The sequence below is a fragment of the Numenius arquata genome, chromosome 3, assembly GCF_964106895.1.
Source record: "Numenius arquata chromosome 3, bNumArq3.hap1.1, whole genome shotgun sequence".
NCBI lineage: Eukaryota > Metazoa > Chordata > Aves > Charadriiformes > Scolopacidae > Numenius > Numenius arquata.
The window spans coordinates 34,367,318-34,384,682 of NC_133578.1; the positions used below are offsets into that span (position 1 = coordinate 34,367,318).

The window sequence follows — 17,365 nt, forward strand, 5'->3', positions numbered from 1 at the left end:
TTTTCTTAATAACATTCTTTAAAAAAAACTGGTTTTAACATAAGCCAAGGTTGTCTGGAGTTACTTATACTTCATAGTGTTTTATTACCAATACACTTTGGAACACTCTGGTAAATAATTCAGCCTACACAAAGAAATTGGCTATATTTTCTCTATACATCGAGGAAGTCTGTTATGTAGACTATATATCATGACTCTAAATGTTCTCAGATAAATGCAAACCCATATTGTGTTCCATCTGTACTACTCACCCAAGTAGGTCTTTTAGGGACCCTATATGACATACACATCTCTTATCCAAAAACTAGAATCCCTAACGTTTGGTTTTGTAATAAAAAAGACATTTTTTATCTTTTCCAATTGCAGCAAAACTTGCTGTATGTTCAGGGGATAATACCCTACACAGTCATAAAGCTTATAGATTTTTTCCCTTGTGCTCCTCTTTTCAGATGCTGATCCAAACTAAGTTTTCAGTTTCAGAAGGTGAACTTCCAGCTTTTGGAAGTCAATGAAAGTTATTCCACTGACTTCAGTGAAACAAAAGTTCTCTACCAGTAGAGAGCCAATACTCATCACCATGGAGTAACTTCTCCATAGCCAGTGGAGCCTTTCACTGGCAGAAAGAAGAGATTGTTGGAGTGCAAATGCACAGTCGTTCACAGAGTGCAAAGGGAATAACTTGAAAATTGTGATGATAAAAGCAGAATTTGGCTTACTAAGTGCTTCAGTGGCTTTAGAGGAAATATTGATTTGTGAAAAGCCAAAAATAACTTCTGAGATTTTGGGGGGGGATTTCGTCTCTTATCATGGTATCATGCTCCTGTAAGAGCAAGACGCAAAGTCTTCTGAAATTTAAGGGGAGGAAGGCTTGTAAGATATGTCAAACTGTCATTTGTCTTCACAATTATTAGTCCGTCAGCATTAGAATTTAAAAGCTTCAATAATTTTAGAAGTGGGGCTCAAAATAGCCAAATTTTCCTGTTAGGTTTCCACGGCCAAGATGCCTACCCTTATGTTCAGCACGTGTTGTGTGAACGGGAGGCATGGAGGCATAGAGGAATGGGTGGCCATGGCAGAAAAGGCTGGAGGGATGGACTGGGAAAGGACAGAGGACTGTGGAAGCAGGGAGAAAACCTAAAGCTGACTTGCAACTCATCCACTGTCCTGTTTACTGGGGAGCGGGGAGGAGCCGCAGCGGCTGCCCACACCCAGGGGCTTGGGAGGGTTTTTGGGACACTACGTGAAGGTGGCAGGGAGGTCCTCCTCACCTGCCTTCCATCTGCCTGGCTTGGAGGCTGAAATGGCACACCCAGCAAGTGAATTAAACATTTAAATGGCAGGGACAGCTGGAGGACGTGCAGGGATGCTCGGCTGGCATCGAGGCTGTGGCTGCGGACTAATGCTGGTCTGTGCGTGTTACAAGGGTGCACCTGCGTGGCTGGGCATCATGTGAGACAACCACAGCATCCCTCTCTTATTTGCAGGAATTTTCCATGCACAGATCAACATACACACATGACAGCATGGCAGAGAGCAACCATTTTATATACCCATTTTAACAGGGGAGCAATGAACCTGGGGTTTTGGTTTTTCACTCCTCTGCCACCAGCTGTGACTGCGGTTTCCAGTCCTAAGTAGGAGCACGTAGCAGCCTTCCGAGCGCACACCTTTATTTGCATTTGAAGGAATGGTTTTGGCAGTCTGTTTTGTACTCGTGCTGTAGTACAGGGTGTTGCAAAGATCGTGCCTGACTCCTGGGGCTTTGTGGGAGGTGCACAAAAGGATCCCTTTTGGCTCTGCAAGGGCAGAGCTGTGCACGGGTGCTCCAAGGCGAAGCCACCACTCGGTTTTGTAACCCCGTGGCTGGGAGAGCCTGGGCTCACCAGGTTGTGAAAGTGCACATAAGGGATATTATGATAATGCACATCAAATATTAATGTACATTGACACATCATCGTCTGCGTACATCAGGGCATTACAGCATGAAAGAGCAAGTGCAGAGACCTTGGAGAGCAATGCGCTTTTGCACCTTTTTTTTCCTGTTTTCTCCTTTTTGTTATTTAAAAATAAGCTTTCCTCCCTCCCTGGCCCCCCATTTAGCCAAAGCCATACCCTAGTAGTAAACTGAGCGGTGCCTTCATGACGGCCTATTTAGTTGCAATAAAAAGCCAATTGGCCTAATGCGCAATCAAGAAAGGAGTGACATTTATTGCTTCGGTTTTATGATGCTGTGAACTGAGCAAGATTTGGAGCCTTACAGTGCCTTCAGGGGGCAGGAGATCACCAGCAATGAATTGTATTTATACCTTTTCCAATTTCCTACTAGCATTTTAGCAATAAATAGACTGTGTTGTTATTGAGTTTTATGTAAGTATGTTTACGAAAGCAGGAATACAACTTTGTAGCTCAGAATTACATATGTTGGCTAAATAGATCAGCAGAGAGAATAAGTATGTAAAGCACTGGGAAAGCACTTTCCCATTTATTATCAAATGTCTTAATAGAATGCTTCATCTCTTACATCCTACTTTATGTTAACTATTAAATTAAAACTACATCCATTGCAGAAGGTCGTAGGCTCCTTCACAAACCCATGGTGGAACATCAAGGCCACGATTTGTTCACAAATCTCAGCCATTAAAAATACATCCCATGTATTAAATATGAGCCTGAGGAAAACTCAGTAGGAGCTGATAGACAGGGCTGACCTCGGCTCTCACAGCCCCTGCGGGAGGCAGGGGTCCCTTCCTCACAGCGCCCATCTCCTGCCCCAGTCCTTTCCCATGTGCAAGTTGCAGCCAAAAGCCTGTGTGAGATGTGCCTAGATGTACAGAGTAATTGCTGTCTCTCAGTCTGCCCGTTTTGTAACGAAGCTCTCCCATGCGGAGGAGCACAGGTGCCCCAGGGACACCCATCCCGGTCACCATGCAGTGCTTGAGGTGCATCCATTTTGGGAGCTGCAGGGGGATGCCACTGATCTGTATCCCAGACCTGAGAGGGTTACACTCATCTTGTTAGTTTTCTGGCAAGGACGTGATCTTGAGACAGCACATTTCATTCATTCATTCGTCTTCCTTTCCCTGGAAGCAGTGTATTCCCCTGAGGCTTGCTCCCAAAGGCAGCCAGCCGCTGTGGTCATCGTGAGATAGCAAGAGAAGAGGCAGCATCCCCAGCCAGTAAAGTACGGTAGCTTTCACCTACAGATCTGAGTGCTGTGACGAAAAAGAGGGTTACTACTGCTCTCTCCCTCTTGCATGTGCAGCGATTTGCTTGGGGTTGCATTGGTCCCAGTCTCATACCTATGGCCGAGATCTCATTTTATCACTGTGTGGAATGACGTGAGGTTATCTTGCTTTATTTCTATCTGTGCAGGAGGCGCAAACAAAGCCTGAGGGAAAGCCTAGAGTATCCTCCTAAAAATTCATTAAATAGCTAGACTGGATTTTGTTTTATAATTTAAGTCAGCCTACCAACTGGGGCTATGCAGCCAATTCAGATGGTGCTGCCTCAGGCGGGTCTGTCTTCTCAGACACAGGAGGCACACGTGTTTGAGGACACAGAGCAGTTTATGGTCAGAGTCAGTCTGATTTTGCACATGTGGAGGGAGTCTTTACAAGGAGGAATTACTTTACCATGGTTTCCTTCTTACTAGTTTTAGGAAGTTCGTTCTTAAGCCTTGCCTTCACCACCAGCAGTGAATGGCTCATGTGCTGTATGGGACGGGGCTTGCAATGCCCTGGTCTCCGCTAGCAGGAAGGCTGTCATCCCTTTACTCTCACTGGTAAATCAGAATCTGCTTTCAGAAGTAACTTCTGGTGGTGTTACCAAAGCTGTTCCCAGAAATTTGCCATTGGTCCCATCCCAACTGGTACCGCAGTTCTTCGTGAGCAGCCCAAGCCTTGCTGCATGGCAAGGTCCGTGCCAGGACTTGCAGCTAGATGGTGTCCCATGCTTCCCACCAGACATTGCAATATTCTCTCTGGCTGTTGCAAGCCAAAGTGAAATGCTGGGATTCGTGGGAACAATTCTCGTTATTCTGCTGGCTTCAAGATAGGAGCGAACAATATCAGCAGTCTGAGGCACACAGCGATAAAACATTCGTGAAGGACAGCCTCAAATGTTTACAGAGGGAGAGAAACAGTCAGCAAAGCTTTGTTTTGACACAGACTATAGAGACGTGAAGGACACTGAGTGTAGGCAAACCATAAAAAGGCATTTATTTTATTCTATGTGCTTTAAATAAACTTCACACATTAGATACCTGCAGACGCTTGAATTGCCATGTGAATAGAATTAGAATTTTCTTCCCTAGTCACACAGCCAGTGTGAGGATTTTTCCATCGCTCTTCAAACTCAGTCATCACCCTTGTGTTTAAAGCATCCAGTCTAGCAAAGACTACTTTTACGCAGCTCGGTTCCTCTTAAATAGGAGTTATGTTTAAAAAAATAAATAAAATGAGACATTTATTTTGCCCTAAAGGTTTTAGCATACAATCCAATGTACTGTCGAGGGCACTACAGGCATTGGGAAGCCAGATGAAGGTCATATACTAATTGGTGCTTTGAATTGTAAGAGGGAAGCAAAGGTGGAGTTTGTGATATTTTTTGTCGAAAACTTAGTAAAGAAAGGTATGGAAAAAAAAAAAAAAGGAGAATTAGGAATCAAGTTGCAGTGTCTTGCACAGCAGATTAAAGTGGTTTTCATGGATGTTTCATGAAACAGTTTCATGAAACTGTTTCAGCAGTTTCCATGATGAAGCCATGAAAACTGGTGGAGCATGGGACCATCCTCACCGAACTGGTCTGGCTCCGGGAGGGAGCCAGCACCTGGGCGTCTCTCCTCACCGCTGTAAGGCGAGGTGCCTCTGAGAGCCCTCTGCAAAACTATTTTGAAACAACCTCCACGAGCTGTCATAACAAATGTGCTCTGAAAAATCCATACATATTTCTAAGCATTACCAGTCACTCTCTGCTATTAAGCAGCAGCAGCAGCGTGGCAGCTGTACGGCAATTGCCTTCAGCTCCTGGCTCTGTGCTCCAGCTAGGCTCACGGACTGTGTGCATTTGGTATGCAAGGAAGGGCAGCAATAAATGTATTCACCACTTTAGTGCATTTTAGCTTGACATATGTCCAGTAAACAATATTTTGGTCTCTTGCAGTCAAAAAAAAAAAAACAAACCCCAAACAAAAAACCACCTGATTATTCAGCGCTTCCTTCTGTTATGATGCTTTGGGGTCCTTCAAATCATTTTCATTATGCACTACATAATAATAAAAATCTCTATGCAGTATGCTGATAATTCTGTGCATGGTCTCTGTGATTTCTAATTGTTTGAATAACAGGATGCTATTGAAATGCCATGCAGAAACATTGTGTCACCCTGAGGGAATCAAGCTTTTCTCCTTTTACTCCTTGTGAAGATAAACATTTGAACAGTCGAAATAGGTAAAATATCCCAGGGAAGCCACAGTGAAAAGTAGACTTGCTAAAGCCCTTAGTGCAGAAGCTGGGCTGCAAAGGACAAAAAGAAAAAGTAAATTAGGTAAATAAATAAATAACATTGAATGGAAGGCACTCAAAATAAGCTGTGCTTTTTCTTCTCTTGTGATCTTAAAGCAGAAGAGAAGCACTAGCAGACCCGGGAAAGAAATATCGCATGCTATTTTTGTGCTGCCATTATAAAATATGTATTGTTTATTGTTCTGCACTGCAGCTAAAGTTTTGCATCAGCTTCAAAAATACAGCAAAGTTTGTTTTGAAGGAGACACGCAGAGCCTCTATTCTTTAAGCCTCTTAATGATGTTCTTAAGAGTGCGGTGATAGGATTTCAATCTCCTGGCAAGCACAGGCAGGTTGTAGGGTATGATTCATAGGAAGTGTAAAAAATTGTGTGCCTGTCTGCGTTATGAATATATTTTATATATACTGTTTTATATATATGTGTGTGTCTGTGTACCTGATGTTCAGCTGTATGCGAAACCAGGCAATGATGCCAGGCAGTGTTGTCTTCTGGCTGGGGACATCACTGAGTGCCATCCGCTTGGGCTGTGCTCCACAGGCTGCAGAGACCACTGTAGCATACCTGAGCTTGGACAAGCTACCAAAAGTCCCTGTTGACTCTGTATGGAGGGTGCCCAGACTTTACACTAAAATTTATGTCTGTGTAAAAAGGGTATAATAATACCAAGTGATTGCTGCTGTAGGGTTGTATGAGGTTACTGTAAAACTTAAAGGTTTACTTGTAAATGGGCTGAGGGTCAGGTAAAGAAGCTGGTATTTACGAGATACTTTTGAGGAACTTTTGAGACTGACGTTGAAATGGAGGTGCATGCAAGCCCCCCCGGAGCAATCCAATTTAGCTGCCTGTGTGCACGGGCAGCTTTGAGGATGACTGATGCGGTGCCAAGGTGGGTAGCAGAGGTGACCTGTCGCTGCTCCCCAGTGAAGGGGTATCGCAGGCAGTGTGTTTTAACAAGGTGTGATGCAGCAGCGCACGGACAATCTGAGTGGGCTAGCTGAGCTCCCGGAGGCTGGGGATGCGTGTGAGCACAGGTCTGCCCAGCCTGGTTAACCTTGCCAGTCGCTGCTTAGAGCTAGTTCAAGTATCTCTGCGTGGTGTTGTGTTGAGACATATTAAACATACCCAAAGCTGCCTGGGTGAACGAGTGCTCCCACCAGCCTCCTGACCCACAGCTGAACCACGGTACAATGCGTGTTCGAATGTTGAGGCGTAATGTTAAGCCTGGCTTCATTTCAACTTGCCTGCTGGTAATGTCAACAAAGATGCCCCGTGTACCAGAAAGAAAAACCTTGCAGGAATCCAAATGATAGAGAAGGCATTTGGGACTGATTGCCAGGCTCTTTATGCAGGCATGTACTGCCAGATTTGCTTTAAAAGGGCATTTAATGCCCTACTCAGGGGGTCAGGGGGTTTGGAGAGGACCACACTGACATCCAACCAGAAATTTGGGTTTCTGATCACTGTTTTCTAGTCAAAAGAGAGGAAGATAAGAAATGTCTCTGGTGGAAATATCATAAATGTACAACAACCGTGTTTTTATTTATACACTGTTTTATGGCAAAAGGAGGGCTTTGGGCTGCTTGTTTTTTGCTGCAAAATGTTGTTGGTTTTTTCCTTGCTTTTTTATTTTTGCCTAGGGAAAATATACGGCATGTTTTAAATGATTGCAGAATGGAACATCACTTTCCCTGTAAAATAGTGCTCACTGAGACATGGTGGGATCTCACACTTGACCAAATTAGCATATGCGCTCAAATATCAGAGCTCTGACTAGTAAAAATAACACTAGTTTGCATTTTCACATTTTTAGCTCTCGCTTCCCTGTCTGTTTGGTTCTATGCCTTTTTTCTTGACTGACAATTCTCTTTGTGGCAGATTTATTGCTGTTCTGCTGTTTGGACCCTGTAATCAACTAGACACTTGGCTGAAGACGTTAGTCATTTCATTAAGTACTTTTTTGCAGATATCTCAGACACAATTTTCTGTTGCTCTCGTTCCAAAAAGCAAATGACCCATGGCCAGCAAAGTCTGAATATGCATCTTTAATAAACAGAGGTAGTACCAACAATGCTCTCAGGTTTCCAAACTGCAGAGGGCTAATTAAAAGAGGTTGAATAGGGACGAACTGCCATTGCCATCTCGCTCTGACAAAAATGTGCCTGCATCTGTTCCCAGTAAAACTGCTCTTTTAGAAGCATTGTCTCATTTATCCTCCTCCTTTCATCAGAGACACATATGAAACCTTCCTCATGCTACATGCAGATATTGCATAGTAATTTTTTAAAAATTATTTTTTAATAATACATTGCTGAAAACAAAGACTGAATAGTTGTCTTAGGAGTAAAGATAAAGCATGGAGTGGGGTTCTTTTTATCATTGCTGTGTCACTAATGATTATACTTTATTCATGAATGAAAGAAATATAATTATAGCATTCCCCCACACTTCACGGGCAAAGAACCATTCTCTCATTTTATTGAGACGCTTCCTTAAAACGCAGTTTCTCCCTCCAGAGACAGTCCTTCATAGCAGTGAAACCTCTCTTCAGTGGCATGCTCTCTGCAGGCAAAGATACTCTCTGTGCTCAGAAAATAACACCATATGTTATTTGCAGAGGAGTGGGGAGTTAGGAGCCTGTGTGCTCACCAGTGTATTCACCCGGGCCTGGTTTATTGACCCCATTAATTTTTACAGAGACTAATTCAACAGGAAGCCAAGTTGGCTGCTCCAGCTTGGCCAAACAGCCTGGTACAGCACGTTGCCATCACTGCTGGGACACAGACCTCTCTGAGGGCTGGGCAGCATTTTTTTCATGGCCAAGATCTGTAAAGGAGATAACTACTGGTTTACTTCTGCGCTCTTCTCTCTTTCTCTGGGAAGGGGAGAAGCATATTGCGGAGGTGAAATAGTGACAACCACTCCAAACACGCCCGTGGGTTCCCCTGCGCTGTTTAGTACATTTATTGAAGTTACTGCCTTGACAGAAGTGCAGTGGCTTGCACCCCACAAGTCAGGGGTGAGGCACAAGGAGGTGTCTGTCAACATCTTACCTGTCATAGGCTTAGTTCAGCAGTGACAGCCCTCCTACCGGCAGCCTCGTGGACTTCTCCAGCATGTTAGCTAATACCAACTCTGCCTGTGGAGACCTCCCAGTTCTGCCTTGAGGTGGTATTTTCATGAGAGGGTCCAGCAATGTCGCCAAGCTGTGCTGTAGGATGTGCCTGGGGGAGTTAGCCCAAAACCCACCAAGGAGGTGCCCAGGTTTGCCCGTTGGACAGTCTTTTCAGTTTGTTTTGATTTTTTTGCTTTTGTGATGAGCAAAATAACGAAGTGGATTGCTGGATGTTCAGCTCCTTCAAGATTTCCATCATATGAAATGAAATGGAATAAAATAAAGCATATAAAAGAAATTGAATTCATCAGAGACTATCATAATGACCTGGAAGAATAGACATAAGAAATTGAGCCTTGTTTAATGATTGTTTACAGTGACAGCCCAAATTTTAATCAATTAGCATTACTTGAAAGATGTGATGGGCCTGTGGGACAGCACTCAGTATTTCTGCCTTTCTCAGGGGAGCTGCAGGGTATCGGCTGACATCTTGGAAGCACTCTTTCCTCACAAATGCTTTTAAAGCTGCTTTTCTGACTGCAGAAGGCATAGTTAAGCCTTACATATGTATTTTGTGTATACTCTTGGGTACAGTTTCATCCTGTGACCCGCTAGAAGACCTCATTGACCTTCTCACAGCTTCTTGAGCCCAAGGAAAGCTCAGTCAGCCTTTATATTGCTAAGCTTTCTTCAGTGCTACACTTAGGAACACAGAAACTGAATAGATTTATTGATATAACGATAATCATCAGTCATAGCTGGGATGATAAAATGGTGAAATGATCAAATTACTTAAAATTAGAGGCATACTGAAGTGCCTCAGGGACTGGGAAGCCGCAGGCTGGTCAGCCCCGTAGCAGCGGGATGTGTGTTTCCAGCCCCACACGGGCAGGGAGACCGCTTTGATTTTGTCACTTGTGAAAGAGCAAGAAGGTGATGGGGCAGAGCCAGGTTGCAGGTTGAGTGGGAGAGGGGAAGCACCAGCACTGGGTGCTAGCTAGGAGCAGGATGGGGTTTCTGGGCATGACAACTGTTGGGGCAAAGCTCTTTTTGGAGCAGGGGATTCCTGTGTCCCGCCACAGGATCTGAAGTCTTGAACACCATTAGGACTCTCACCTGATACACACCCCGGGAGCCAAGTGGGGACGGTCACAGTTTGATTCTGCTTGTTTAATAGGAGACAGTTCCACTTCTGCATTTTATAATGCTTTAAGAAGCGAAGGCACCTTTACCTATGTCTGTAAGATTTCATTCAATTGAATATGTTGTGACGTTCAATTTGTATTTATTATATCACCGTTGGATCCTGCTTAAGGATGATGTATGCTCAGTGGCCGGGGGTGCCTGGGCGTGCATGTTTGGAGTAAATGCCCCACCTTTTTCTCTGTAATTTACTCTTCTGGACTTACAGGGCATGGTTGAGATGGCAGACTGCTTGTTCGTCTAGTTTAAAGAAATGTGTTTGAATATACTGTCATTTTCCCTGATAAGATGAGTCTATAAATTAAACAGAGTCAGCAACCCAGGCACATTAATCTTCCTGATGCAATCCTACCTTTAGCATTTCCAGACATGTATTTGATGTTGACTTAATTGTGCAGCCTTAAAGTAGAATTTGAGTATATAAGTGGAAAAGCAGTAAGAAACTGCAGATGCAAGCTAGAAGCTGCCTGCTAAAAACTGTGCCAAGGGGTGGATGATGCACAGATCCTTGCAGCAAGGAGGTGGGGACGGCAAGTTTATTGTAGTGGCTTTTTACCACCTGTCTAGTCAACCCTGAAAATCACCCAGGAGACCCTATAAGACTTGAGCATATAGTGTCATCCAGAGATTGTCCCTTTCTGCTGCAATCTGCACGAGCAATCTGACATCAGCACAAGCAGCGCATGGTTCATGGTGCTTGTGTGGTGCATCCTCTGAATGCAGCATGCGGCTACAGAGATCTTGCTTGGGAAGAAAGACTGGTCTCACAGTTAAGACTTCAGAATGGAGTTGAGAAAAATCTTGGTTCTCTTCTCACTTTTACTGAAGGAGGTCAGAAAAGTCATTTTGGAACTTTATTTTTTGGAAGGTATCAAAAGATGCAAATAAATGCCTAATGGGCTCTGAAATGGTCTTTGAAATCAGTCGGAGATAGGTCTCTGAGATCAGAAATCCCACACAAAGTGTTTGCATGCATCTTTAAGCATCTAAACACCTTTAAAAATATGTCTCTTAAGTGCCTAACTCTGAGCATAGGTTCTTATGTCCCCTGGGCATTACTGAAATTGCATCCAAAGTTGCTTAGATTTCCCCTAAAGAGCATCCTTTTGTTTTAATTTTCTCGTTGGCTTAATTTTCTCTTGACTTGAGACATAATATATATTAACCTACACTCATTTTTTGTAGCAAAATGTAGAGAAGTGAAGCTGTTTCTGAGCTGGTTTATTACAAAAAAGGAGCATATGGCTGATTGTGTCCCATCTGAAATGCAAATGGTGGAGTTACGTGGAAAGAATTACTATTACTTGAGCAGTAAATGTTTCCTAATGAAGTGAGTTTGACTAAGGTGGGAAGTTGAAAATGGCTGCAGGAAGAAATGGCGATGGATAATATTTCGGTGGAGCAGAACATTCTTATTCCTCTGATAAGGAGGTTCCTAGGAAATGAGCTGGATTTTTTTCTTATATTCTATATGTTCATCAGTGTGGGAAAATTGTTACACAGGGAGCCAGACTCTTTTATTCCACTAATTATGAAATCATGTAATTTAATTTATAACCACAGCTTTTCACCTATGGCTTCTTCTTGAGCTGAAGTTTTCTGTATTTCATGAACACTTGGGAAAAACAGATCTACCCCATGTAAAGAAAGTCTAAAAGAATACGAGTACTGGTTCCACTGATTTTCGTCACCCTGGGCCCATTTGCAGAGGCCAGAGGCCAAAGCGGGTGATGGAGAAATCTGACCCATGCTGTCTACTTTCCTATGCTTCATCTTTCCACCAAAGTTTTTCTCATGCGTATACCCCTCTACGCTTCCAGTCGTCAAAGGTGTCCAGATGTCTGCTGCAAATGGGAGGTGAACTGACTTTTAAACACTTTCTTAAATCAAGCAGCAAGGCTAGAGGCTGACATTTCCATTACTTAACTTTCCAAAGGGAGAGCTGTGGAGTCGGTGCTGTGAGGTTCAGCGCAGCCAGTGGGCTGGAGATAGAACATCGGTTGCATTACTTTGCCTTAAATGTCAGAAGGAGCCGAAAGAGTTTAGATAGCAGCATGTGCACAATTACGTGCTCAGAAGAGCTGAAGCAGCTGCCAGGTTAGACCTCTGGCTTTGTCCCCAAGCAGGATCACGACGGTGTTAATGCAAGCGATGCTGTGGCTGAGCTGTCGGTTACCTGGCACAGTCAGGGGATGGAAGATTAGCATGCCTTTCCCTTGACGATGCCCAAGGGTGTATGGCATCGCTAATGATAATGAAATAAGAGAAACCTAAAGAAAAAAGGCTGCAGCCTGCTGTTGGTGAGAGTAATTAGGTTTCTCCACCTTATAAGCAGTGGTGGTGAGGCTTGCTGGGGTCAGGATGTGCCTATGTTAGTGTGTTATTTCAGATCCAGACCTGGTTTTTGAAGCGAATCCAGGGCTGTGCTTTCGGTTCATGTTTCGGGGCAACCCAGGAACTCATGAGCTGTGTTGTTGTGGCTCTGGAATGCACCTAATGCACACCAGCCACTGAAGAAGTTAGCTCCCTGAGGATGGGGCCACTGCTGCCCATCCGGGGCAGATGGGACACTCTGCTCTAAGCCACAGGATCCTTCTCCCTGCACAGAGCACATCGCCAGGTCGGGACTGGACACTGACCTTCCTGGGTGACACCTGGATAAGGCTTTTTGGTTGCTGAGTTACTCAAACGCTTCAGAAAGCATTTCTACATGAAGACTCTACTAAAAAGATCGTTCCCCTGGTTTTAATACTGGGTAGGCCCACTGTGTCCGGGAACCAGGACAGATCCTACCACCCCTAGGCACAGAGAGTAGAGTCGCATGGCGAGCGTCAGTGTCAGTCTTGCGGGTGGTTTTATCCCAGCAGGATGAGATGATGCTTCAGTATCACATCTTTTATTATGATCAGAGTGCCTATAAGTGCTGTAATTATTATCAGAATTAAATCAGAAATCAATATAAAACCACATTTATACAGTGGTACATACAATGGGCAGCACCTCAACAGAGGTGAATTTGGGGGCTTCTTTAACTGCAAGAGAGAACAACAGGATGAATTATCTGCATATCTGCTTGGGTATTCTTTGGTTTACAAGAAATTACAAGTGGTAATGCTGTGGCATAGCTTTCCATGTGTAACACTTTTTTATCTTTCCTTTTTGCTTGCTTTTCTTTTCTGTGTCTCTTCCCTCTCCCTGCATTTCATTTCCATTCAGAAATACAAATGACCTCTTGACAGAACTTTCCACTTTCATTCTGCTGATTTGCATTGTGCAGTCAGGAAAATAGAAACACTTTTATTTGAGATGTATTTATGATGTCATGCAAAAACTTTCTCATATTACCCTCTTCTTTTTTCTCTTTCTTTATCTTTTCAGGTGTGTGTGCAACATTGACTGTTCTCAAACCAACTTCAATCCTCTTTGTGCTTCCGATGGGAAATCTTATGATAATGCATGTCAAATCAAAGAGGCATCATGCCAGAAACAGGAGAAAATTGAAGTCATGTCTTTGGGTCGATGTCAAGGTAACTCTCATAACAAAACTCATTTCAAAGAATGTTTTCAATTTTTGTTCAGGAAAAAAAAGAACCAGGGCTGGCTTCTTATTTGGCACTTCTTACATTTCCATTAGACTCTTGCAATTTATATTGTGGGGCGCAGGCTGCGGGAGGGGACAGATGCCAAGTGTGGTGTATGTGACCCTTCCCACACGCTGCTCACACAGCGCCTGGGACTGTCCAGCCCTGCACTCGTGTCAAAATCAGGCGCCTGGATTTTGCCTACAGCAGCTCTGCTCTCTGGGTAGGAGTTGGAGCAGGAGAGACCCTCACATACATTTTGTCACCCAGGATAGGTCTTCTCTTTCTCCCTTAACTGGGGAAGCACAAAGCAATCTCAGGAGGCCACAAGTATGCTCCCAGAGGTGGTGTTGGTGCTTGTTTCTCTCGTGACCCGCAGTGGGTCTATAAGACGCCAGACATGCCTGGAAGGAAATTTTGCCAATAGCAGCTCAAGACTCGTGGTGTTTCTCTGTGAATGGCATGCTTCTCTGTGCCCGGCTCATGGGCTACTACATCACCTGTAGCCCTTGTGTTGACTTTAAAAACTCTATTTTGTTCTAAAATAAAAACGAAGAAAGTTTGCCTTTAAATAGCTCCCGTAAATAAAGTGTCTGCTGAGGCTCAGACTCTTAATAGCTTTTTTCCCCTTAGCTTCTGACCTATAAATCCTCAGTACATCTACTTACAAGGCCATACTATACAGTTGTATTAAACACATTCTAGTTTATTCCTATCTCTTTAAAGGTAACCATCCTACATGGCAATTCATTTCAGGGTACTTATTAAAACTCCCCAATTACTTCAGATAGAGCAGAAATGACAACTCCTGCTTCATGCTGATACATTTATCCCAGCTGCAGTCTGTTATCACATATTGTTAGAAAAAAAATAAATCTGTTTTCTTAATGGAAGATGTTTCATATTTCATTCCAAAAAGCCCGATCCTGCTGTTTTCACCTGGCAGGCCCAGGGGAGCCTCGCAGCCAGCAGCAATGCTGTGCCTGCAAGCAAAGCTACCTTTGCCTGGGCACTGGCGGCTGGGGCATAGTCTTTGTCAAGTACAGGCTCCCCAACCAACTCAACGTATTTCTTTTCATGCAGATAATACTACAACAACTACAAAATCAGAAGATGGGCATTACGCAAGAACAGATTATGCAGGTATGGTTCGTGAGAATCACAATTTCCAGGAACTGTGTAAGTCTCTTTTCTCCTCTGTTTGCTAAAGTGAGGTGTCCTCATCTTCTAGTATGGTTTTGTTGGTTTACTTTAAGAAAACACTGTCTTTGCATTACTCTTTCTTTTCCTAGAAAATAACTTCCTTCTTAACAAACGGACTTTTTCCATTTTTGTCAATATACAGATATTCTGGCCATAACACATCTATTCTGACAATGGAAACAAATATTGTAAACTATTTCCCAGGGTTAGCAGACATTATTGAAAATTACTGAATCAGTGCACTAGCTTATGCATATTTTCATCACAATATACAGATTTAAGAAAGAGAAAATATAGAGCATAGCACAGCTGTGATACCACGAAATGTTGCCATAATAGATAATATTACCTGTCTGTGTTGGACTATGAAGTTAATAAGGTTCTTAAGTTTTTTTTTTTAAGTGATAAATGGTTTTAATTTATTTAGAAGCTACAGTAAAATATATTGGCTAAATAGCCTTATATGGCATTTGAAATTAAAAACATGTAAATACCGAGGTTTGGGAGACATTTTTTTACACCCTTTGCCTGGGAGGATTGATTTAGAAATTGAATGTGTGTGTGCGTGCACACGTGCATGCAGATATTCGCAGCTCATGCTGAGAATTCAAGCCTTCGGGGAGGTATTGTGAAAATGGGTCAGGTGATGCATTCGTTGCTTAGGTTTGTGATATTTTTGTGGTTTGACAGTAGGTATTTAGAGAGAGTAGGTGCAAATCGCTGGGTTTACCTGAGCAGCTTGCTGCATGGCTTTGGTGAAATCCAACTGATGGTTTCACAGGTCTTAACATTTCTTACCAGGAGAGTCCCCCGGCGTTAGTTGATTCGGCTGGTCATCTCTTGCAAGGGTGCTTTGTGCACGACGTCCCTGTGTTAATAGGGTACCCAGCTGTTCAAAAGGATTGTTCTGTTCCTACTTAAAAATGGTGCGTGATGATTAAAACATAGAGCTATGAATAAATGATAGCTCGGTGAGGCAGAGGAGTGCTAGGTGTCGGGGGTGGCTGCAGCACGAAGCAGTGAGGGTAGAAATTTCTGTGGAAAGTGAATGCTGGGATTTATTTCCGAAAGATCAAAGATGAGCCATGGTCCAGATATTTCCTGCTGCCAAGGAGCCCTTCCGCGAGTGAAGAGTCACGCAAGAGAGGAAAGTTTTTATTCCCCAAAACCCTTGATTGCTCTCAGCTTTTTCCTGGGAGGCAGCAGTGAGTTTTCTTAAAAGGCTGGAAGGGCTGAGGTTGTATCCTATGATGTGCAGGAGATATGGCCAAGTAGGCCAAAATGATTTATTTTAAGTTAGAGTTAGAAATAAGGGCAAGTAATATTGTTCTGATAAAAGCTTTTTCTTTCTTGCTGGAGAACTGAGAAGAGCACTGGCATCCCCACGTCAAGACAAAGGCCTCCAGCCCCTTTTTAAATGTTGTGCAACCTGTCCTACTCTGCTACTGTCTGGTGGTTTGGCTTTAGGATGGCAGTGACCCACATCACCAGGAGAGGAGACAACACATTTAAGCATGGAGCAATTGAGCTGTAACAAAATGGGAGGAAAGGCAGCTTGAAGACTAGGGAGGAGGAGGAGATCACAGCGATGACAAGAGAAAGCCAAGTCATGGGTCACGGAGAAAGAGACACACAGAAGGCACCTTCAGCTCAAGTGGGCAGGAGGAAGAGAACAGCTCTCGCTTAGGAGAGAGATGATATTTCAGCCCACGCTTGAGAGGAGAGATGAGGGGTAGAAGAAAATTGATTTCAGCAAGACATTGTCAGGGGTTGAGAGTTGAGCAAGGAACAGAGCAGGAAACTGGGTTCCTGGGCAGGGAGGAGGGCAGAGGTACGGCACGCAGGAGTGGGTGGGTAGCAGAGATGGTTTCTGAAAGCTGAGAGATCAGGAGTGTGGGAACAGATGGTCCAGTGAGAGGTCATGGGGGCCTGTGGAGGGACACCTCATTTCCCTGGAGCCACAGAAGGGATAGAGACATCCTGAATAAGCAGTTGGGTCCAGTAAGTACCTGTTTGGCACTGAAAGGCACCGTCATTCACAGAATCACAGAATCACAGAATCACCTAGGTTGGAAGGGACCTTTTAAGATCATCTAGTCCAACCGATGGAAAAAAAAAAAAAAAAACCAAACAAACAAAAAAAAAAAAACAAAAAAAAAAAACCCAAAAAACACACAACACCCACAAACAAACCACACACACCACCACACCACCCAACACTAATCCATATTCCCAAGCACCATGTCAACTCCTCTCTTGAATACCTCCAGGGATGGTGCCTCAACCACCTCCCTGGGCAGCCCATTCCAATGCCTGACAACCCTTTCAGTAAAGAAATATTTCCTAATATCTAACCTGAACTTCCCCTGGCGTAACTTGAGGCCATTGCCTCTTGTCCTATCATCTGTAACTTGGGAGAAGAGACCGACCCCCGCCTCTCTACAGCCTCCTTTCAGGTAGTTGTAGAGAGCGATAAGGTCTCCCCTCAGTCTCCTCTTCCCCAGACTGAACAACCCCAGCTCCCTCAGCCTCTCTTCGTAAGACTTGTGCTCCATTGTACCTTAACGAACAGCTCCTCTAGGCTTTTAGTGTGGATCAGGTCCCAGCGGGCTCCTCGAGGGCAGTGACTGTGTAGCCTGGGTGGGTGTCAGCAGGTACCATCCATTGATTTAACCTGAACCACAGTTGCTTACACCAGCTGATGATGCGTCTTCTTTTAGTGCACCTAACTACTATTCTTGCT

At 43.9% G+C, this 17,365-nt stretch overlaps 1 protein-coding gene across 1 annotated transcript in view; it reads left to right on the forward strand.

The window, feature by feature from the left end:
* The window catches only part of TMEFF2 (transmembrane protein with EGF like and two follistatin like domains 2), a 132,234-nt gene that overhangs the window by 83,537 nt on the left and 31,332 nt on the right, over positions 1-17,365 (forward strand). Inside the window, exons 6-7 of the mRNA XM_074145983.1 lie at positions 13,217-13,365; positions 14,503-14,562. Coding sequence (XP_074002084.1) covers positions 13,217-13,365; positions 14,503-14,562 — 209 coding nt within the window. The remainder of the gene's footprint in view (positions 1-13,216; positions 13,366-14,502; positions 14,563-17,365) is intronic.